Source organism: Haliotis cracherodii, unplaced genomic scaffold (assembly GCF_022045235.1).
Source record: "Haliotis cracherodii isolate W230 unplaced genomic scaffold, xgHalCrac1.p SCAF_9, whole genome shotgun sequence".
NCBI classification, from domain to species: Eukaryota; Metazoa; Mollusca; class Gastropoda; order Lepetellida; family Haliotidae; genus Haliotis; species Haliotis cracherodii.
Window position 1 is genome coordinate 37,709,543 of NW_027266343.1, and position 23,955 is coordinate 37,733,497.

The following is a 23,955-nucleotide window of genomic DNA, read 5'->3' on the forward strand; positions in this document are numbered from 1 at the left end:
AAACTTCATTGAAAATATATCAACAAATCTCATCAGAAGAAAATCTCTTCTGTGATGAGGATAGTTCCTATAATGCCTTAATTCTAAGTCAGTGTTCAATCAAGACCACACAGCCTTGCCTGGAGCGGCAGCTTTTTGCCATATCACGTGTGTCCCTGAAACAGACAAGCAAACTGGCGATATTTTATGGAAAATTTCAACTTCACAAAGCCGGAGTAATTGTCACACCTTGGAGAAAACTGAAAAAGCTGAGCTGATGGGGACATACTTGGGCCGTGCGGAATCCATGCCGCTAGCGGAGTGACAACAGTTGTCTCCGTTCTGCCGCGATCCCCTGCTGCTTTTGAGATTGCTTCACATCTTCACGTCTGTTCGGGCCCATCTTTGAGCTCTGCGAAGACAGTTGTGAAAAACATGTGTTGATCAATACAACCTGCAATTTAAACTCTGAACACTGTTTTCCTGTATGTGTTAGGATGTTCTTGTGAAGATACCCAACACCAGGCTTTCTGTGCCGTTCCATGTAAATTAGGGAGCAAAAAACTGAGTTCATTACTGTTTTCTTTGCTCTTTTATTGATTTTTGGGAGGAAGGTGCATTTTTTTTTCTGTCACCAGGACAAGAGTGTCGCACGATTTATGCAGTTTCACAGGGACAGAAACATGCCTGTTGCGTTTGTATTAAATAAACGTCAGCAATGAATTTCATTTACGTGAGCCAGTTGTGTTCAGAAAATTATTCTTAGAGCCATTTTCTGATTACTTTGTCGAAAAACGCAGCCTGATTTCATCCATTCCTATTAACTTTTTCCCGCTTTTTTCTCCCCCTTTGACATGATTTATTGCCACAGAGTGATTGGAATAAAGTAGCACTTCATAACTTTGAATCCATCTCTTTTTCAGGATGCAGAAAACGCAATCGCCAATATGAACGGGCAATGGTTAGGTTCCCGGCCAATCAGAACCAACTGGGCTACACGAAAACCTCCTGCCCCAAGTCAGAAAGAAAACAGATGGTCGTCAGGTGAGATGTTGAAATTTTTACAAAATCATAAAAAATTCTAATCAAACACTGTCTGCTTCTTGTCCTCATTTTGACTCCAGGGAAGGTTCAGTTTGCTGTCTGCTGTCTCGAGTTAAAAAATGCTTGAAAAAAATTGCTTTTACTCTTGCTGACTCTAGGTTAAGGTTCTAATTATGACCCCTCAACAGAACCTACTTCATTGAAGGACTATTTTCAAGAGGGTTCCTTCAGAATAGAAAAAGAAAACACTCATTGCTCGCAGACAATAAAAAGTTATTGAAAGTTATCTGTATATCGGTTTTATGATGGGTCTCCAGAGCTGTATAAGAAACTAGAAGAGTTGCGCTTTAAGGCAATTACCCATGCTGCATCTCTTCATTATTGTACAGCATGTCGCCTCTGTAGAGTAGTGGTGAGAATGTCATTCTGGAGAGTGGAAGGTCGGTCGTTTGATCCTTGGGCATGTCATACCAAAAGAGGTTGACAGATGGTACTTGTTGTTACCCTGACGTTTGGCATTAAGGAGCTAAAACAAGGACTGGTTGGCCCGGAATTAGTATACTGTGTCTGAGTGGGGAATCCATGTTTAACTGCAGCATGGTATTTCAGTGGGCTAGCACTATAAAACCAGCAGTAGTCTACACACATGCTCGCTCACATTCATGTTGTTGTTTGTTGTTTAATGCCGCACTCAGCAATATTCCAGCTATTTGACGGCGGTATGTAAATAATCAAGTCTGGACCAGACAATCCAGTGAATTACATCATGAGCATCGATCCACGCAATTGGGATCGATGACATGCATCAACCAAGTTGTTGATCCTGACCACTCGCCTCTTACGACAAGCACAGTCACCTTTTACGGCAAGCATGGGTTGCTGAAGACCTATTCTACCCAGGATCTACATGGGTCCTGGCTCATAATGTGTCATTGTACTTGGGTAGTGTGGCTCTCAGTGTCTGGTTTGTCTGGTGTGTTTGCATCAGTTATTGAATCTAGTAATTCCAACTTGAATCCCTATTCACTAGACTGAGACGAGGGCAGAGAATCTGATATATGCCAGACGTTTATCACATAATGAATTAGAAAGGATCAGCTGTATTGATTGCATTTAAATTTTAACTTCACACACAAAATTCTTAGAATATTGACAGCAGGGTAAATATGCTGATACTCTTAGCTTCAGGAAGTTTGGCAACAAATGGCATTGCTGAAAATTTGAGTGACCATGTTTTAATGAGACATTGTCAGGAATGGGAATTTGAAGGGCTAGGTAAATATGCACGTGTTATATCTCTGTTGTCCATCTGCACCAGGAGACACTGAGTAGCCAGTGAGATGCCATTTAATTACTGCGAAGATTAATAACTTATTATGCAAATGAAGAGCACAGTTGGAAAATAATGTTCAAATATGTACTTGATGGAACTCCTGAAGGGGGTGTTATCCAGTTAATCAGGCACACTTGTAGAAGGATTGAGTGTATACTGGAAAGTCATGGGAATAGATGGCTATCCATGTGCCCTTTATTCCATTAGAGATGATGGAAGTTCTAGTCACGTTAATGTAATCTCACATTAAGGGGTATGTACAGGAGCACCAAGAGCTGGTTCTCTCCACAGCAGGGAGGGGAATGAGGCCTAGCCCTGGTGTTACAGTTACCTAATGTTAAAGATGTCTGCAGGGCTGAGAGAATTTTGAGGATGGAGTGGGTGTTGTGGTAGGACTAATTCGGGTAATAACTGTCAGAAGCAGATCTTGGATTTTGAAAAGGGGTGCTCAATCTGGACATGTCATGAAGCAGGGGTCAAATTATTTGATTTACCAGGAGTTTGAATCTGGCATCCAAAATATCCTTAAACTTCTTTTTTTTTCAAATTTGGTAATGATATAATAATTTCCTATCAAAAGGTGATAAAAGTGTAAAGGTGTTATAATTTCATTTGTCTTGAGCAATATCACTGTGAAGTAAACAAAATATTGGTTGGCACGTAAGGTGTGTGAGAGGAAGGGGGAGTCACAGAATACGGAATATGTTTGCAGTACCTTAAACTTATCATAATAAGGCCTGTTTGTCATTTCCCCAAGTTTGTGGATCTCGATTCGAGGTTTTTGGGTTTCATCTTTGTTCAGACTTGCTAGCAATGCATCATAAATGATTAACCCTATTTCAGAGTCAAGATCCACAGCTATCAATTTCTTGTGTAAACTCTTCCAAAGTGGGTATATGTCTTTCCCAACTCACATGAAGTTAAGACAGTTGAATAATTCTGAAAAAAAAAACATGCATTACTTCTGTCAAGTACTTTCAATATCTAGTTTAAAACTATTTGTCAAAACTATTTTTGAACATTTTTCACTTTGGAAGTGTAGGGAAATGCAATATGATATGAAACATAAAAGTACCATGGGATATGTTCCCTTACCCAAAGTTGTCAAGTCAAAGATGGAAAAAATAGACTGTGATATAGTTACTGCGCAGCAATTAAATGAGTGGGAACTCTTTAGGGAGTTCCTCATCTTATGAAGTTGTCACATGTCAAATCACATTTCTCCGACTCTGCACCAAGGTGAGAGAGGGAAACTTGTGAGACTGATCTCGTCACTTTTAACACAAAACAGATTTCCACTTTTTCACAGTAATCCATTCCCAAGTCGACCGATGTTCACCCGTACCGTTCGATAGTCTACTATTAGCATGATCATTTACATGTGTTTATCATAATCACATTTTTATGGGGATTAATGATGCACGTTTATGCCTCATCGGCAATGGATTATTCCCCATCAAGGTGATCAGACACCATCGTGAGTATGGCATCGGAAAGATGACAGGAAGGAAGGGTTAATGGCTCGACATGGGGCGGCCATCTTCTGGCTTTGCTGGTTCAAGGGATATGGGGATTGTGTCGAAGGTCAAGCTAGGGGAAAGGGGAAAGGTGGCCACATTTGACCACGTCTTGCTGAATTGTAAGACGTCAGCTTTGAAACTGTAATGGATCTGATCAAATGTTATGAGTGTTTAGCTGTGATGATCACGTGGGCTACTCCCGTTATTTCATCGAACATTTGTTTCAGCAGACAGTTTTAGTTTTATTTCAGAATTTTTCTGTTTTGATAAAATATTAGGTTTTTTTCACAATTCTGGATTTCATTGAGTCTTCTGAAGTTTGGTTCTTAAAATGTTTTGTGTTATTTTGGATTTTATACTAATATGTTTTGGCATGGAGTATTTGTTTTTACACGAAGAAAAATACAAACATGAATTTTGCTTGATTTTCAAATCCATTATCAGATTCTAGGAACATAATAACAGCACAAGAAAGGTGTGAAGTGTTCTTTAAAGGTCCCTGGCAGGCAAATTAGGGAAAAAAGCAGTGTTAGGTTCAAACTTGGGATTTTTTTAAGTTGTTGTTTTTCTTATTCCTTTTAGAGGTATTTCTCCCTTTTTTGCCCCTATTATGTGCAATATATATGTCACGCTTGCAGAGCTGGAATACTATCATAACTCTATATATCCTAACATCAATTTGGAATGCTTGAATTCCAATGTACGAGCCGTAACTAATTTTTGATGTAGGATCCATGAAGATCAGGGTTAGAATTGGTATTCTTGCAAACCATGATTGTTGTAAGAGGCAACTAACGGGATCGGGTGGTCAGACTCTCTGACTTTGTTGATGCATGTCCTCGTATCCAAATGGCGTACCAATGCTCATGATATCAGTCACTGGATTGTCTGGTCTACATGATTATTTACAAACAGCTGTCATATTGCTGGAATATTGCTGAGTGCAGCATTGAACAACAAACAGCCAAACAATTATTGAGGTTGACTTGGGGCCGAATATCGGCCTCTGAGAGTGCCTGGATAGATACCGGAAGTATTAGCACTATGCTCTGCTTGATAAATCCTGAGACCCATGAAGATCCGGGATTGAATAGGTCTTCAGCAACTCATGCTAACTAACGTGAATGGGTGGTCAGGCTCACTGACTTGGTTGATGCATGTCATCGTATCCCAATTGTGTGGATCGATGTTTATGTTGTCAATCACTGGATTGTCTGGTCCAGACTTGATTATTTACAGTCCGCCGTCATGTAGCTGGAATATTGCTGAGTGCGGCATTAAACAACAAACAAACAAAATGATAAATCCTGGAAGTAATAACTCTATGCCCTGTTTGATAAATCCTAGATGTATTAACACTAATGTTCTTTGTTTGCTGTTTCCAGATGTAAAACCGCTCTCTTATGATGAAGTGTTCAGCCAGTCCAGCGCCACAAACTGTACAGTGTATTGTGGAGGAATTTCAAATGGACTCACAGGTATTGAAACAATAGCATTCCTTTCAGCAAGGCCTGTCAGTTTATACTAGAGCCACAGATATGGTTAAGGTGTATCAGTGGTAGAAAACTTACATTTATAGTCCACTAGTCCTTATAATGATAATATATAGCAAAACCCCTCAACAATGGCAAGTTTCTACTAGTCCTTATGACACCTTAACTATTGGGCAGTTTGTCAAGGACTACAGGACTAGAGGCCAAATTCTAACGCTGTGTATGCGTGTCACACCAGAGCTGTGTTCATTTATTGTTTTCTGGTCTGTGATTTGCATCTAGCCAAAGTCAAGTAAAATGTGTGTCAGTCAGGTAACATTTGCATAATATTTGTCCTTATGTTGAGTTATATGTGCTGAATAGGATGTTAAAAGACAGTTCTGGTTGTGGACTCGCCAAATTTGGTACTGTCAGTTCTCCATATGGTTTGTGAAGCCCATTTTGGGACTTGGCTGCTAAAAGTAGTATTTTGCAAAAAGGCCATGAAACCTACCCACTCACTACCTCATATTTGGGCGGTCGGGTAGCCTAGTGGTTAAAGCGTTCGCTCGTCACGCCAAAGACCCAGGTCCCAAAGGTGATAAATGTCTGAGACCTGCATCACTTAGGGCTTTCCTCCCACATTAAGCTGATGATATGACTAAAATACTGTTAAAAGCGGCGTTAAACCCAACTCACCTACTCACTTATTATGCTGACACACCATGATATAACTGGAATACTGTTCAAAGTGGCATTAAACCCCACTCTCACTCACTCACTCACTCACTCACTCACTCTGGGCAGTCGGGTTGCCTTGTGGTTAAAGCGTTCGCTCGTCACGCCGAAGACCCAGGTTCAATTCCCGACATTGGTACAATGTGTGAAGCCCATTTCTGATGTCCCCCGCCGTGATATTGCTGAAATATTGCTAAAAGTGGCATAAAACCAGACTCACTCACTCACTCACTCACTCACTCACTCACTCACTCACTCACTCACTCACTCCTGGAGGTCCGTTCTGTGTGTTTCCATCATCTGCCTACACAGATGCTTGTAATAGTGTTCGTGGTAGGACTGCAAATGTCTGTGGTTTAAAATTTTATATCTGGTGTCTTAAAATTACTAGTCTCAGCGCTATGGTCTCTTTGAGAAACAGATCTGTCACTGATTGTGAGTCTAAGAAAAACAATATCAGCCTCATCTTTTCCAAAGACACAGTCTACCTTCTTTCAAATTATACTTAATCAACGACTGACTGATAGTTCTTTCAAGCTATCTCATTTCACTGACATTACAACCAGTCATGAAAAAAATGTCCGAAGTCAAATTCCAAGCAGACAAGCTAAAAAAAACACAAGTCGTGATTTATTTCTCAGTGAAGATATTGAGCAATTTCCAATAGGCTGATTTAGGCCTAGGAAGACCCATGAACATGGACATGACCACAAAGTGTACTAACCCTCGTAATGGTAATCTATAAGAAACCACTAAAATTGGACTTATCAGTACCGGCTCTTCAGGTACATTTAACATTGCTCAAATTGGCTCTGATTGGTGCCTCTATGCTAACTTCAATTCCAGGTTTGGTCTGGTAGACGAGGAGGTCAAGGATGTTCTTGACTCTTGTGTAAAGTCAACTTGACGATTTCATGGATAGCCTTGTATAACATTAAAGTTTAAATGGAGTCTGAGAAAGCCGTAGTGAATGCAGATTCAGACTTTGATATGAGAATTTGACTCGTTGAGAGAAGACTACAACATTAGAACGATGGCTTGCTGGTGTGCAGCTCCGTTCTTCATTCATTTCATCCAACATTTTGTTGAAAAGTTTAACGAGCAATTACCCTCAATAGCTGCTTAGTCTAAAACCTTTTAGGGATTGTTGTGTTCTTTCAAATCTGAGATTTATCAGAACTGCACAGATCTTAAGGGAACAATCAAGGAGTCTTGTGGGTAATGTGTTAGCTTTTCACATGTGAGGCTAAGGTTTAATTCTGCATGTGGGGATTCCGGGGCAGAATGGGTCCCTAGTAAGCAATGGGAGTGGAGACTGAAATGGGATTTGGGTGACCTCACTGATTTATAGGTATAATGGAGAGCTGGAGTCCAAGGGTGACCTTACTTAACAGTTCTAATGGGATCTAGGGAGCACCTGTGACCTGTGACCCAACTGGCTTAGCAGTTCTAATGGGATCTGGGGACCAACTGTCACCTGTGACCTGACTAATTTAGCTGTTCATCCTACCCCTACAACATGGATCGATATTGACACACATAACTACTGATTTAAGAGAGACAGAAAAATAAAAATCATGTTAAGGTTACCCTGAATGGGCAAAAGTAGTTCTAATAAGGTGATATTCAAAGCTAATTTGATGATGAATCATACCGCTGATCACTTTGATTTTGTTGGCAAATACTAAATTCACATCGAAAAGCATGAACCTATGTTGGGTACAAGCAGTCAGTCTCCAAGCCTTTGATTGATGAAGGTTGTGATCAGTAGGCTGCTTATGGGTCCACACTGTCATGTCCGGGTCGACCTGGGTAGCCACCAGTACACGATCCAGATAGAACTACCCAGGGAATATCAAGATGTATGGCGTACAGTCAGATGAAAAATTGGAATTGGCATTACTCTTGCACACCATCCTTCATACCGAAACAAGTGTGTCAGATATTTGTAATCCTTTTTCACGCAGCCCTCCTTTCAAACTCGGCAATAAATCATCCCTCCACAAAAGATTGAGTCCGGTTTCAGATAAGGTGTCTTTGATAAGTATGGCAGAACAAATTATTTATGAAACAGCTCTTAGCTTTTATAAGTCGACCAGATTCATGATTTATCAAGTATTGTTTCACTGTCACTGTGTGTTAATGTTAGCCCGACTCCATTATCTTGATCGTGTGAGAGCAAGTGGACGGGGCAGATTTCAAGTGTGAGATTTGTTAGTTATTTTGTGTTGGGTCTCATTTATTTTGTTCCCATGGGAATTGTGCATTTATTTCTCTCTTCTTACTTTTCCAGAGGAATTGATGAAGAAGACATTCAGTCCATATGGGGCTATACAAGAGATCAGAGTGTTTAAAGATAAAGGTTATGCTTTTGTAAGGTGAGCTTCGATTGTTTGTTTGTTTGTTAGTTATTTAGCTTTTTTCCAGCTATATGACAGTGGTTTGTAAATAATCGAGTCTGGTCCACACAATCCAGTGATTGACATCACAAGCATCAATAGGGATATGATGACATGCATCAACCAAGTCAGCAAGCCTGACCACCCGATCCCGTTTGACGCCTCGTACGACAAGCATGAGTTGCTGAAGACCAGTTCTAACCTGGACCTTCAAGTGTTATGACATTAGGTTAAAGAAATCATGACATTTAGTTCTCAAGCAGAGGCTTTTAATAAATCAATGCTTTTATGAAGAAGTATCTTATCTGGGAAATTGAGATTTTAGTCTACCTGCTGAGCCAATTTTGAAAAATCTGTTAAAAGGCAAGATGGATTTGCAAAAGAAACTCAAAAATAAACTTTTGTCAAATTTAACCTAACATAAACTGTATACACGTATCTGAAATGAGATCAGTCTATTTACAGGAAACATTATCAGCAACATTCAGGGCTCGATTTAAAGAACTTGCTTAAACTTGCACCATGTGCAGGTTGACAGGAACAGCTGGTTGCACCAGACAAAAACAGGTTGCACCTTGGTCCCATAAAGCTGAAGCTTAGATGCATAAACTGGTCTAAATAAGTAAAGTCTCAAATCTCAGAGGAGTGTGTCAGGTGTCTTGAATTACACATAACAACGATTTGTAATGTACTTCAGTACATTAATCTTAGAGGTATTGAGTGTGTTTACAGATCGTTGTTGTGTGGACAAGTAAAGGTCGTACTCATGCATGTTTTATAGAGCTAAATCAAGCCCTGAGATTATGAATCCTCTTCAGAAAGACCTAAGTCTTATGAGAGCCATTAAACTCAAGTGTAAAGTAACATGCAGAAATGCAAAAGCAGTAGATTTGGACCAAACATCATAACATCTCGATAACAAAAAATCCAGTTGAATATAAACACTATATTTTTTATGGTGAAAAATATCTGAACAACCTCATAGACAATGATAGATACACCATCTGCTCAACAAATGCTCATTAATATGCAACTGAAATCACAAGTATTAAATCGCTACTCAAAAAGAGCAATAATGCATTGTAGGCTCATATTCCATTTCATGTTTTTCAATGGTATATTACCCCATATATCTGACGATTTGGCCTTTAGTTTATTGTCGGCTTCTTTGCTTTATGTAGCCAATAGAATGACTTGTGATATGTCGTTAAAAGACTTGTTCGCTGTGCAGTGAACACAACACTAGCAGATATCTTTAATTGGAAGTGTAAATCACTTCTCAAACATATTGAAGCCCAAACTCAAATTCCATTTCTATTCTTCCCCAAAAGAAGTAAATTCTTGAAAATGAATTATGATGTAATTATTTTTTTATCTTTTTATGAAGAAATATTGGTTATATATGTTAATTTGGTTTAAATTTGGTTGATTCCATGTCATTGCACGCTGACGGCGTGGATTGTTTCACATAATATCAGTCACTGGGTTGTCTGATCCAGATTTGATTATATGCAGGCAAGCTGTCTTGGGTGCAGATTTAAACCCCACACTCACTCACTCACTCACTCACTCACTCACTCACTCACTCACTCACTCACTCACTCACTCACTCACTCACTCACTCACTCACTCACTCACTCGTGCCACAGAACAAACCTGAACAATAAGTGATTTTCCACCATTCACAATACCTAATGATATATTACATTTTTTTTTTTACAAAAATCAATTCATATGCAGAATGTGTTAAATGGTTAAAATCTTTTGTTAACAAATGCATGCCAGCACATTTACACATTTCTCTTATAGATTTGCAAAGTGTTCAGTTGTTGCTATCCTTGCAACCAGTTATTAAAGACCATTGTGTATGAATCTGTTGGGTTCAGACATACTCATGTTCGTATGAGACCCCCAATTATATTTCTAGGTTTGTCAGCACCATACCCGTGCTCGTGGTAAACGTCTGAGACCTGCATCACTTCGGGCTTTCCTCCCACATTAAGCTGACATGCCGTCATATAACTGGAATACTGTTAAAAGCAGCGTAAAACCCAACTCACTCATTCACTCACTCTTATGAGACAGAAGCTGTATAAAATTCATCCCCTACAGCAAATATGCATCTGTATGAGAAAATATCAAATTTGATCTATCTTTGTTGCTAATAACTACATGTAAAAACTTGCACAAGTAACATGCCTACTTGGAAGGATATCTTTGGCAGATGTGCACATGGCTGTGCTTGCAAGTAGACTTAATTTGTGAAAACCTAGTTTTCTCGAATTTTTTATTTGATAACGAGTAGATTTCATACTTTTAAGCAAGACACATATAAACAAAAGTATTGCTGTAGTTTCCAGGTATTCCACATTAAAACTAATTCATGTTATTTGCCTGGAACAACGAAATAATTGTTTGTCTGTTTTACAATATTATATTTGGGATGGTGCTTGTTTTGTTCGACAATCTTGTTTAACATCTTTCTAATTTTTCAGATTTGCTTCAAAAGAAAACGCAACAACTGCAATTGTATCTGTACATGGGTCAACAGTGAACGACCAGCAGGTGAAGTGCTCCTGGGGTAAAGAATCGAATGACCCCAGTCAGACAACACAGCAATTGGTAAATGTACGTACAAACCTCCCACCCATCAAGCCACTCTCCATCCATCAACTGACTGTCCCATCCTCATATCCACTCGCTTTCCCCAATCTTTCCACTCACTCACTCACCCATCCTTCCATCCATCAACTCACTCTCCCGACCTCCCATCCATCAACTCACTGACCCATCCTCATATCCACTCGCTTTCCCCATTCCTTCCACTCACTCACCCATCCTCCCATCCATCAACTCACTCACCCGACCTCCCATCCATCAACTCACTCTCCCATCCTCATATCCACTCACTTTCCCCAATCTTTCCACTCACTCTCCCATCCTCCCATCCATCAACTCACTCTCTCATCCTCATATCCACTCACTTTCAGCCATCCTTCCACTCACTCACTCACCCATCCTCCCATCCATCAACTCACTCACCCATCCTCATATCCACTCGCTTTCCCCATTCCTTCCACTCACTCACCCATCCTCCCATCCATCAACTCACTCACCCGACCTCCCATCCATCAACTCACTCTCCCATCCTCATATCCACTCACTTTCCCCAATCTTTCCACTCACTCTCCCATCCTCCCATCCATCAACTCACTCTCTCATCCTCATATCCACTCACTTTCAGCCATCCTTCCACTCACTCACTCAACCATCCTCCCATCCATCAACTCACTCACCCGACATCCGATCCATCAACTTACTCTCCCATCCTCATATCCACTCGCTTTCCCCAATCCGTCAACTCATTCACCCATCCTCCCATCTATCAACCCATTCGGCCATCTATTTCGTCCCATTATTCGATTTATTATGTATTCTACTCAAAAGAAGTTAAGGACCACTAATTCTTTCATATTTCGATAGTTAATCTGTCACTGCAGTAATATGAAAGAATCAGTCTTCTATAACTTCTTTTGAGTAGTATATATATGTTTATATAATCTTTGTTTACCCTGATATTCTCACTCTGTTATTACCGGACTGTATCTGTCTGTATCACATGGCGAAAGAGGTAAACATTCTGCAGAATCGATCTATTTTGGGTGGCATAACGTACCCTTATCTTCAAACGTGCAAATGTTAACATCACGTGTTGACTTAGTGTCTATGTTTGAGAAGAGGATGTAGCCTGAAAGTCACTACAAGATCTATATATTCTTTGTTCACTGTCTTGTAATGTGTTCAAGTGTACATCGGAAGAATGGAATGGGATTTCCTAAAAGATTGAGTGTTTTGTGTAAAAAAATTGATCGCCTGAAATGTTGACAATAGCTAATGTATAGAAGTGTGCTGAGAAGAATTGACGTTTCAAGTACTCTTGACATTTTGGTCTGATGAATGTTTGATTCTGGCTGACATAAGTCTGTGATGAAGGTTTAAACATTTCTGTCATTTTGATAAAGATGGTTCTGAAGGTATGAAGACAGCTGATATTTTGGTGAAGACATTTGTGAAAGTCAAATTGCTTAGAATCCCAGACATTGTGTGTTTGGTAAAACAATATTGCTAAGTGTTCAATCGAGCATGTTAAAAAATATCATCTTAATAGCATTAAATAGGTAAAAACTATGTTCAAGAAATGTCAAGGCCGTCGCAAGCTGACAGCATATGGTTCTGTTGATATTTGAGAAGATCATGGTTTTCATGCTTATGTAACTTCTGAAATTTTTTGTCCATTATTCTGACAGTGCAAGCATTCATTTTAATTTATTTGAGGTTATTTAAATGTTATGAACAGATCATCATCCTTATTGCAGCTTCAGTTCCTTTTCTGCTTATAGTTTTTTTTCCAAGTGTCCACTTCACTGGGCATGTTATTGTGTTAAATAAATGTTGAGTAGTAAATTGGCCTCTGCAGTGACGCTGCCATCAAATCAACAGTTTCAACCAGGTGGTTATTGTGATTTGATACCTCACTCATCTACCCACTCACTCATTGGTCCCACATTTGTTGTAAAAGGCGACTGCTTGTCGTAAAAGGCGACTTATGGTATCGGGTGGTCAAGCTCGCTGACTTGGTTGATACATGTTATCGTATACCACTTGCATAGATCGATGCTCATGATGTCAATCACTGGATTGTCTGGTCCACATTTGATTATTTACAGACTGCCATCATAAAGCTGGAATATTGCTGAGTGTGGCGTTAACCAACAAACAAACACTCACTCAGATTCACTCACTCACTCACTCACTCACACACTCACTCACTCACTCACTCACTCACTCACTCACTCAAGGACACTGTGCATTAACTTGTCATGCATTCCTTTACGAATACAAGTATATTTCTATTTCACAGCAGCAGCAGCAACAACAGCCTTACCAGGCGACATCGCCCAACACGTACGGTCAGTACTTCAACATGGGCTACTACAACTACCCCGGCAACAGCGCCTACCAGAGCGTGGGCCAGGCAGGCTATATTCAGGCAGCCAGCATGAGTCAATGGCCCCAGTATAACTATCAGTTTGCAGGGTAAGCGTAATGGAGATAGATAGCAGCATTGATTTTGCTGGAGACAACGATCTTTGTGTTCTGTGTATCGCAATCATTGTATCCATAAAATGTATAAACCCAGGAGTGTCATGGATTCTGTTTGTATGAGACACATGTACTGACAAAGGCTGAGAGCTGCACCCATCAGACATTCTGTGTCGAGTTCATGATGGTGTCCGATCAGCTAAACAGTGCAGACAAAACTGTTTCAAAACCTAGCGTGTACATGTTATATGAGGATGTGTTAATAAACACAGTCTGTGCCAAACATTTGCGTCTACTTGCATGAATTCATCTCCTGGGAAAATTATTAATAGTGTTTGATGTTAATATATAGGATATGGCTGAGCTTATCAGACAGAAAGAAGTGTTTCTAGGCTTAGGCATCACAGGCTGTTAACTTCATCATATGATGCGTTGACAGATGATGAACCAATGCATTTTGAACTACAGTAAAATACATTTATAACAAACACGCCCAAAACTAACTGGCGGATATACCGATCTGTTGTTTTTTGGTCCCTTGCATATGCTGTATATGTGCTTAATATGTGCTTGATATGTGCTTGATATGTGCTTATTACTTACTAAGGTTTTAACAAACTACATTTAGTTGTCCCTTTGAGTTTGTAATAATCATAGTTTACTGTACTTGAATTAAAATTGCTGAAATTGGAGAGTGGCCTCAACCTTGTTCTCTCCCGATCCACTACCACAGCTCCCACCCCCTTTGGACACTCACTCACTCTATTCACTTTGTGACCCGTGAAGATCCGGGGAAGGCCTCAGCAACCCAGGCTTGCCTTTAATGGTGACAATGCTTGTTGTAATGGGATCGGGTGGTCAGGCTTGGTCAGGCTTGCTGACTTGATTGATCCATTCATTGTATCCCAGTTGTGTGGATCAATGCTCATGATGTCAGTCACTGGTTTGTCTGGTCCAGACCATTCCAATCATTAAAGTGTTTGCTTATCACACAAGGCCTGGATTAAGTTTTCTACATGGGTACTATATGTGGAGCCCCTTTCTGTGTCCCCAACCGTTACCAAATGGTGGCTTAAAACAAAACTTACCCACTTACCCGAAACAGCGGTGTTTTCATCAGTGGTCGTCCTCGTTTCAGGGGCAATATGCAGATGCAACAGCAGTGGGGTCAAGTGCCAATGCAGCCAGGACAACAGCAGTTCAACGGGCAGCAACAGCAGGGTGTGGTCGGCTACCCTATGCAGCAGGGTGAGATTACCATTTTTAGATACTGTGCTCTAAGTCAGTGAGTGGCCGTGGTGTGTCCGTGTGCGCACGTGCCTGCCTTGACGTGCGTGCAGTGACTCGCCCCCTTGTATGCGACTACCACACTAACACATGTTGGTGCTCGCTACTACCACGTACAGAGGAAACTAATATTATCTGCATTGTATAATAAGAGGAATGTTGTGCTGTTTACCCTTTCTAGTGGATTGGATGTAGCCAGGCTGGTTAACTTGATACACTAAAGGCCTTTGCAGTAACCTATAGACCTTGAATGTTCCTTGTCTGGGATCTTCAATATTCCTTACCTTGGTTTGGCAGTATATTCCCTATCTCTGCCATTAAGTATGACCTCTCATGTATTGGCTAATCGGTATATTCCCTAGTTAGACTGCTCAGTATTATATCTTTAGACTGTTCAGTATCCCCTATTCCAATATATACCTTGAATATACATTATTTGCAGTATTTAGGCTATATGTTATATACCCTGTGTGGGCTTTACATTAAATATTATCTAGGTTGTGCGTCATATGCTCTACTTGGCTATGCATTATATATTCTATCAAGGTTATGCATCTGAGCAGTTTGATAAATTTCTAGTGTATTCAGCACCCAAATTCCAGTTTAATACGTAAAACACAATTTGGTTTTGTGTTAATATGTTATTCTGCAGAACCAAACTTGGTTGTTTCAATGTACAGTGCCTAGTCAACTGACAGGGTCTGTGTGTCAAACAGGTGGATAAACATGGGTACAGTAAGCAGATTTAATGATCTTTTCAGAATAAACACTAGGCAATAATAGGAATAAATTCTGAGTGAAATTTATACATGCCTACCTTGGTAGTACATGCAGTATATCATGTGTAGCCTGAAGCTACCACTGAAATAAACAAGCTATTAGTCGGAAGAATATACACAATATATTAGCTGGAGCATCGGTACTGGTTCTGGAAATAAATTCAGATGCACATTTAATTAAATGTATGCGACACAGACACTCATGTAAGAATCTGTTTATGTTCCTGCTAAAGTACTCAACAATTTCAAATTGTGGAGAAAATATATCACAATCTCTTTATGTTCCTGTAAAAGTATGCCACAATTTCGATATGTGAAGAAAATATATCCCAATATTTATATGTTCATGAAAAAGTACACCATAATTTCGATATGTGAAGAAAATATATCCCACTCTCTTTATGTACCTGCAAGAATATATCACAACCTCTATTATGTTCATGAAAAAGTATATCAAAATTTCAAAATGTGAAGAAAATATATCACAATCTCTACATGTTCCTGAAAAATTTATCACAATCCCTAGATGCTGCTGAGAAAATATATGACCATTTGAGTCTGTAGTTTTCTGTGCCAACTGAGAGGACCTCCATGTTCCGGATGAGTCTGTCGTATTATCTCAGGGTACACGGCCTGTAGATCACAGCCCCAAATATTGTCCTTTGGAAAACTCCCTAAATCACTGACATGACATACCCAAATAACACAGCTCTATATCTGGTAGGATATTATATTACTCTGTCTCAAATCTTCAACAATTTTCTCCAGTGACATAGATGAATCTCATTACTCAGTCTAGCCGAGCGGTGTCTAGTCTTGTAGGATACACAAGAGCTACATATTGTTCAGAATTAACCTTTTCGTTTAGCAATCTCTCTTAAAGCATACTTTATAACCAAATCTTACACTGTATGAGGGTGTTCCTGTTCTGCCAGCCAGGAGCTGTGTAACCATTGATTCTGATAAGGAATCTCTCCACTGGCTTGCTCCTGAGCCACGGATAAATCTTCTGGTCTGCTTAGCGTCCACAAACCCACCCTCCCATCCATTAACCCTTAGTTGTCCTTGTCATGGTGTAGATAGGAATACCTTTTAATTGGACTAGTTTCTTAAAGTTCTATTGATAACTTGTGTACTGTGAACCTTGATAACTGCTGGAATCGTAGAGGCGACTACAGCCCCTGAAATTCATGCTTGTCTGCTTGCCCGAGACCTTTCTATTGTGGTGAGGACAAGTGAAAACCATGTTATTGGAGTCCTCATTGACTCGTAGCATTTGAGGGCTGCAATTCTGAACTCGTCCTCAAGGCTTCAATGTCACTACAAATGGGGGCAAGCAGATTTAATGATCTTTTCAGAATAAACACTAGGAATAAATTGTGAGTGAAATTTATGCATACCTACCTTGGTAGTACATGCAGAACATCATGTATAGCCTGAAGCTACCACATGAAATAAACAAGCCAATAGTCAGACGAATATACACAGTATATTAGCTGGAGCATCGGTACTATAACACTGGTTCTGGAAATACATTCAGACGCACATTTAATTAAATCTATGTGACACAGACGCTCATGTAAGAATCTCTTTATGTTCCTGTAAAAGTACACCACAACAATTTCTAATTGTGGAGAAAATATATCACAATCTCTTTATGTTCCTGCAAAAGTATGCCACAACAATTTCGAATTGTGGAGAAAATATATCACAATCTCTTTATGTTCCTGCAAAAGTATGCCACAATTTCGATATGTGAAGAAAATATATCCCACTTTCTTTAAGTTCCTGCAAGAATATATCACAACCTCTATTATGTTCCAGCAAGGAGGGGGTGGTCAGTGTATGAGGTCTGGGGTCCTTGAGACGGACGGGCTGCTGTAGTATTGGGGCATAGGACCTTCTTAGCCAGTCTTATTACATTGGGTGTATGACAAGGACTACATACTAAATAAGTTCATTAACTGGAAGTTCCCAGCAACCTGTTGCTGGTCGTAAGAGGCGACCAAATGGATTGGTGGTCAGACTCAGTGACTTGGTTGATGGCAAGGCATTGTACGCAGGCAGCATGGATTGTGGCACACAATATTGATCACTGGATTGTCTGGTAGGGATTTTATTGTTTTCAGGCTGCCATGATAAAGCGGAAATATTAATGAGTGCAAAAACAACAGAGAAACATGCATGCATGCATACACGCTCGCGCACACGCTCGCACACACACTCGCGCACACACTCGCATACACACTCGCATACACGCTTGCACACACACTCGCGCACACACTCGCATACACACTCGCACACACGCTCGCACACACACTCGCGCACACACTCGCATACACACTCGCATACACGCTCGCACACACACTCGCGCACACACTCGCATACACACTCGCATACACGCTCGCACACACTCGCGCACACTCTCGCGCACACACTCGCACATGCGCAAGCACACACACTCGCACACAACTGGGATGACAGTTTTGCTTGGGCAGAAAAAAACAATAATTAAAAATTATTTAAGTCATCAACATGTAATCTGGAAAGGTTTGTTAATTGTGGTTAGGATGCTACCTTTACTTCTACATTGTGTCAAAGTAACTCTCCTTTAGTGCTATGTTGTCTTGGATTGATGGTTGGTTGGAACAAACTAGATTAAGGATAAATGAGAGAAATTATCCCTCAGGATTGGTAAGCCAGCCTTCACAGAAGAAATGTGGAGATTAACCCCATGCTTCCTCTTCAAAGCTCAATCAACTTCAAACGTAAAACAACCATTTAGAATATATACTTTCCCCAATGACAATTCAGTCTACAAAGCATAGCCAGCAATTCCCACTGTATGTTTAATTTGTATCAACATTGAGTGATCTGCTCAGAATCTTGATAAAGGAAAAATCTATAACAAACTGTCCCCAAAGAATTATCAAATTTGCCCCTTCAACCAGAAGGCATTTCGATACTATTTGCAAATACAGGCTCTGCTACAGCCAGGAGGGCTGCCTTTATTGTTTGCGTCATCGTAACATTTTGTGAAGAGCTTGACAGACAGGCTTCACCTGGCCGCGTAGTTACAACTTGTTCGTAGTTAGTTAACAGTTTGGTTTGCATGTTGCACATTAACTAACACGACATGATCTCAATAAGCCCTACTAAACACCAGTATTAGATTGTCAATACTTAAGTTGTGCCCCCATTGAGCGTACTAAACACCAATATCAGTTTGTCAATATCAATCGTTGCTACTTCTTGTAGGCCTATTAATGACTTCTGTGGTGCCTTGGGCAGATTGGCTGGTTTGAAAGTTAGAATGCAGTGTGGAATCTTGTATCTAAACATGTACTCCTGTGTGGTTTGGTTTTGAGTGGATGATACTGTTTATTTCTGCTCTTTTGTTTGTAATCACAACTTCTTGTTCATTGTGATGTATTTCAAAGGATACTGAAAAAAATCAATTAGAATGTATAACAGCTTTTCCCACTTAAGTAATCAATACATTGAATAAATTAACCATTTAATTAAGTTAAGCATTTTTAAATTTATGTGTGTATATTTTTAAGTTGTATGCTTTCAAAACTCTTCTTTTCTGTATTTATTTGATATATTTCTGGAGCATTATGGTCAGGACTTATGTTATAACAGTCATATACCCCAAGGTTGTTTGTTATATATACTGTTTTTGTTCTCCAGATGAGCAGGATATGCCCCAACTAGGTTTGTTGTGTAGTTAGTGTGTGTGCAAAATATATACATATCATATTGATATATCTCTCCAGTGTATAATCTGATATATATCCCGCCCCTGTTTGTCTATTGCGAGTGTGTGCTGTGTTCAAGTGGCACCTAAGGGTACATGCTTTCTCATCATGTTGGGTACAACGCTTCCACTAAGTCAGTTGGCTGGTCTGGTTGGTTCACATCTCATTGCCTGGGAAAACCTTCAAATGAATTTTATTTTGGTTTCAAAAGTTTTAAATTTTTTAAATTTTGGATTTTGGAATTTATTTTAATGTGTCATCGTGTTTGAAACCGAAGATTTTAGACAGTTTTCGTCAATGAAAATATGATGGTTCATCAATGAAAATATGATGGTTCATCAATGAAAATATGATGGTTCATCAATGAAATATGATGTTCATCAATGAAAATATGATGTTCATCAATGAAAATATGATGCAAACAAAACTGCTTTTGAACACCATGTTCATTTGATTGTTGAAAGATTCATAATCAGGTTTCTCACCCCAGTGTTTATTTTGTATCAACACATTCCAAATCTTGTTATGCTACAGGTTAATATTAGTTTCCATACTGACATCTGTGATCAAAGCTTCTTTAACATGGCATATTTTCAAATGCCCATGACTTTTTTCCCCCTTCCCTTCACTTGGAAGAGGAGCAACAGTTTGCTGTTTTTTATGCCATCTCACTGGTTTATTGCATAGTATTATATTTTTACATTTTTACAATTTGTTCCCTCTGCACGAAACACTTTTATCACTATCACAATTTTAGTCGCAAGTGCTTGATATAGAATCTCATGTCTCATACTCCATCTGTCTGCCGTCCCGTAGAAGTCTGCTTTGTGTAACATATAGAACTGCTTGTACTGTGTGTAGCCTCATAATCTAGTCCAGCACATGGCTGCGGAAACGCTTCTCCTGCTCTGGTTTGTCTCTGTCCTTCTGTTTCTGCACTAGCATGAATTAAATGGAATGAATTTTCCTCTAAATGAATGCAAATTGTGCAAGGAGTTTTATTCCTCGGCTCTGCCCGATATCATCTCTGTCCTTGCGACGAGCAGGCAGTTCTACGTCTGCTTCAACTCTCTCATTGGGGGACTAGAAACAGGCGATTGCTTTTGGGTGGAATAATTGAGAACCATTTATGAAAAGGCAATATGTAATATGAAAAGGCTGCAAAACATGTTTTGTCCATAACCAGGAGAAAAGCATTATTTGTGATTTGGGAGAATTTCAAAACATGTTGTTTAGTAATATTGTAGAATATGAATATTGACTTTGTGTTCAGCAAGAGTTTGTTGTGTTCAGCTGTCTCCGGTTAATACCTCAAGGGGGTAAATGCTTGCACTGAGTTATGCCCCTTAGTCGTCAGGATCAGCTGGTAAATTGGGTTTGATTCCCAGGTGCACACAAGTTATGGTGCCCAGTCTAAGGTGCCGCAATTCACTGTGCAGAGTTGTGTCCCTTGGGCACACCAGAAACCTATGATTGTGGGTTCGCCCAGATTACGTTTCTAGGTTTGTCAGCACCATACCCTTGCTCGTGGGTTTCTCCGAAGTGATAAACGTCTTTGACCTGCATCACTTAGGGCTTTCCTCCCACATAAGCTGACACGCTGTGATGTAACTGGAATACTGTTAAAAGCGGCGTTAATCCCAACTCACTCACTCAAGTTATGATCCTTGGTCACCAAGTACATACTTTTATTGGGTTGTAGCCTAAATGGTAGACATATTAAGGCTGGCGCCAGACCAGGGTATATTATTGGCTGGTAGGTATTATCAAAATGATATTTTTTTGTCTACGTTTGAACTTAGTTGGGTCACTGCCACTCTACCTCTGAAAACAAATTTGACTCATCCTGTATGGTTTTCATAAGCGTCCCCTTTCTCAATGTTTTAAACAGCCAGAGCACTTATTACAGTGAATACAGTTTATCCAGCACAGAAGTTAGGTGATTGTCTATGACATATTAAACAGTTTGGGGTTCAAATATTTCATCCATATCAAGGTTTCTTCATGCAGAGAAGTAACTTATGAAGTTGGAGGATGTTTTGAGGAAAATATTTAGAAATGGAATTCAAACTTTTTTTAAATAATAATTTTAAATATTGGTCCAACAGTTGTCAATGTCATAATTAGTCAACATGTAATTATTACCTATATCCTCAACTTGAAACTGACGGTGTGGGGGGTAACCTAATTGTTTGCTCATCATGGCAAAGACCTGGATTCAATTCCACCCATTTCTGGTATCCTTCATGACATTGCTGGAATATTGCTAATAGCAGAGTTAAGGCCTCACTCACTCACTGATGGAGAGTTAAAAGGTGCCTTACAAGTTTATTGGGGAGGTGTTAAATCGTAAGTCAATAAATTCATCAATATAACTTCTGAAGATTTTACGTCAGTTTTAGCTTTAAGATTTTGACTTGAAAGAGAAGTTATTTCATTAAATAACTTCAAAACTTTTCTTGACATAATGTGGCACTCTCTCTCAAAATACATCCAACAATTGTAATTGCTTGATGAATGCATTTGATTATGCTATAACTTTAATATAATTATCTATTGGCTATTCAAATTGCTATTATTCGTTTATCAATCATGTCACTACCCAATATGAGACTAAAACAACTGCCAATTAATTCCATCAGCATAGTTATTACATAGGTAACGATGTGAACAGTAACATCAAACAAAAGAAACAGCGTGCGAAGTCATTTCCATAAATTCGAAAAGTAATCTGTTACCACTCATCCAGATTTCTACTACATTGAATAAACTAATAAAATGGTGTATACAATACACAGAACCAATTAATACATTATATGAAATAAACGTCGCTTTACAAGATACTAGCTGTGCTACAAGCTATGCTAGACTTAGAAATCGATGAAAAAATAAGCGAGTTTATTTTTTTCCGGACAAGGGTTTTCTGGAAATGACCATGAGTGGTAGCTGGTGGAGATTGTCCAGGCGTGGCCATCCCCTCTCAACTGCCATCAATCTCGGTGACATTTAAATCTTGCAGAGTGGCCCCAACTCAGTGTGCTAGGTTTATTGTGCATCAGATAGTATTAAACTCCCTATAACATTTATCGTCTCATCGGATATCGATCCCCACCTAGTTTATTGCCTTGAGCTGAGTGAGGTTGGACAGGCAACCAGTCTAGAAACACCAGTCTACTGATTCCATGTAGACTGTATCCCAGTCCCAATATGTTTGTTTTCATCAGCTCCCTCTTCATAAAATAATAATTGTCCTGAATCACTGGGCGAGAATGGTGATAGAGAATTTAACGAGATTCACTATTCTCTATAGTGGTTATTATTACATCATGATAGCAATAAAAGGCAGGAAGTTCGACAGTATTTATGAATTATACTGTCAATTTGTTTTAAGTGGGCTCTGAAAGTAATATTAGACTTATGCTTCTGAAGTCAATAAAAGTTTGGAAAGGTTTTCAAAATGTTTGCAGATACAGCGACACATATGTTTGAATTGATATCAAGCTAATTTCAAAATCTTATTTGTTATAGTCATTTTGAATGCAGGGAATACTTTAATTTCATTTAAGTATTGATGATATGAGAGGTTGTTAAAATCAACGACTCAAGAACCCTGCAAAATGTCAATGATATTTATGAGAATTTTTCGGAATTCAATCAAGATGATGGTTTTTGTCAAAACAAATTACAAGCGTATCGTGTCACATTTCTCTGACAAATGGATGTAGCTAATAACCTGTAAAACAGCCGTCACAAAAAAGAAGAAATGAATAATGAAGGGTTTCTGATGTTCATAACTTCATTCTGTTTTTTTTAAAAGATTGGTACTTCTTGAAAAACTTTGAATTCCATCCGCATACGATTTGTTAACCTTACCAATCTCCACAAAGGAATCTCTAGTGTTCTCACTGCCCTTCGTACAACTTAAATTTGATTTAATGTGACCTGTTAGGATTTTTTTAATCATTATTTCCCCAGGGTAATTATCTTTTTCGGAAAACTTGTCGCGAACGTAATGATGGGTCTGTGAATCCCCCGTGTGGCCTGTTGGCTGACGACCCAATCTTCCTAGTTTGTGGTCCTTTCTAACATAATTTTCTAGTCCTACATTTCCTTGAAGATCAGAGAATAAGAGATTAATATGTCGAAAGCAGATCAACAAAAAGTTAATCTGATAGATTAAAATGGTTGAACTTTCCAGTTAACATGTATGCCCTTGCATAAATAGATTTTCTTTTGTAAGTGTTGGACAGGTTTTTCTCATTTAATGACATAAAGACTATTAATAGAAGGGATGTGACAATGGACTTGGCAATGATTTCGCTTGGGATTCACAAATCAGATGTGACTGTGAAAAATGGCAAGAAAAACTTATGTTGTTTTTTTTTAAGTGAAAATTTACCCCTGTCAGAGCTTTGAATATTTTCAGCTGTCAAATGTTTTGACCAGGTCGATAGTATGTCTGACACTGTTGAAATCCAATTTTTTTGAGTGAAAATATCTTGTTTGAAGTTTGTTTTTCAGAGTCAAATTAATTTCACTA

The 23,955-nt window shown here is 39.2% G+C and overlaps 1 protein-coding gene across 8 annotated transcripts in view; it reads left to right on the forward strand.

Annotated features, from left to right (window-relative positions):
- Positions 1-23,955, forward strand: part of LOC139452206 (nucleolysin TIAR-like) — a 218,281-nt gene that overhangs the window by 186,768 nt on the left and 7,558 nt on the right. For 6 of the 8 annotated variants that reach the window (XM_071233588.1, XM_071233590.1, XM_071233594.1 and 3 more), the window contains 7 exons: positions 903-1,023; positions 5,262-5,354; positions 8,380-8,464; positions 10,981-11,113; positions 13,407-13,582; positions 14,727-14,836; positions 19,348-19,371. In XM_071233588.1, coding sequence (XP_071089689.1) covers positions 903-1,023; positions 5,262-5,354; positions 8,380-8,464; positions 10,981-11,113; positions 13,407-13,582; positions 14,727-14,836; positions 19,348-19,371 — 742 coding nt within the window. The remainder of the gene's footprint in view (positions 1-902; positions 1,024-5,261; positions 5,355-8,379; positions 8,465-10,980; positions 11,114-13,406; positions 13,583-14,726; positions 14,837-19,347; positions 19,372-23,955) is intronic. The other 2 variants (XM_071233591.1, XM_071233589.1) reach the window with 2 other exon arrangements.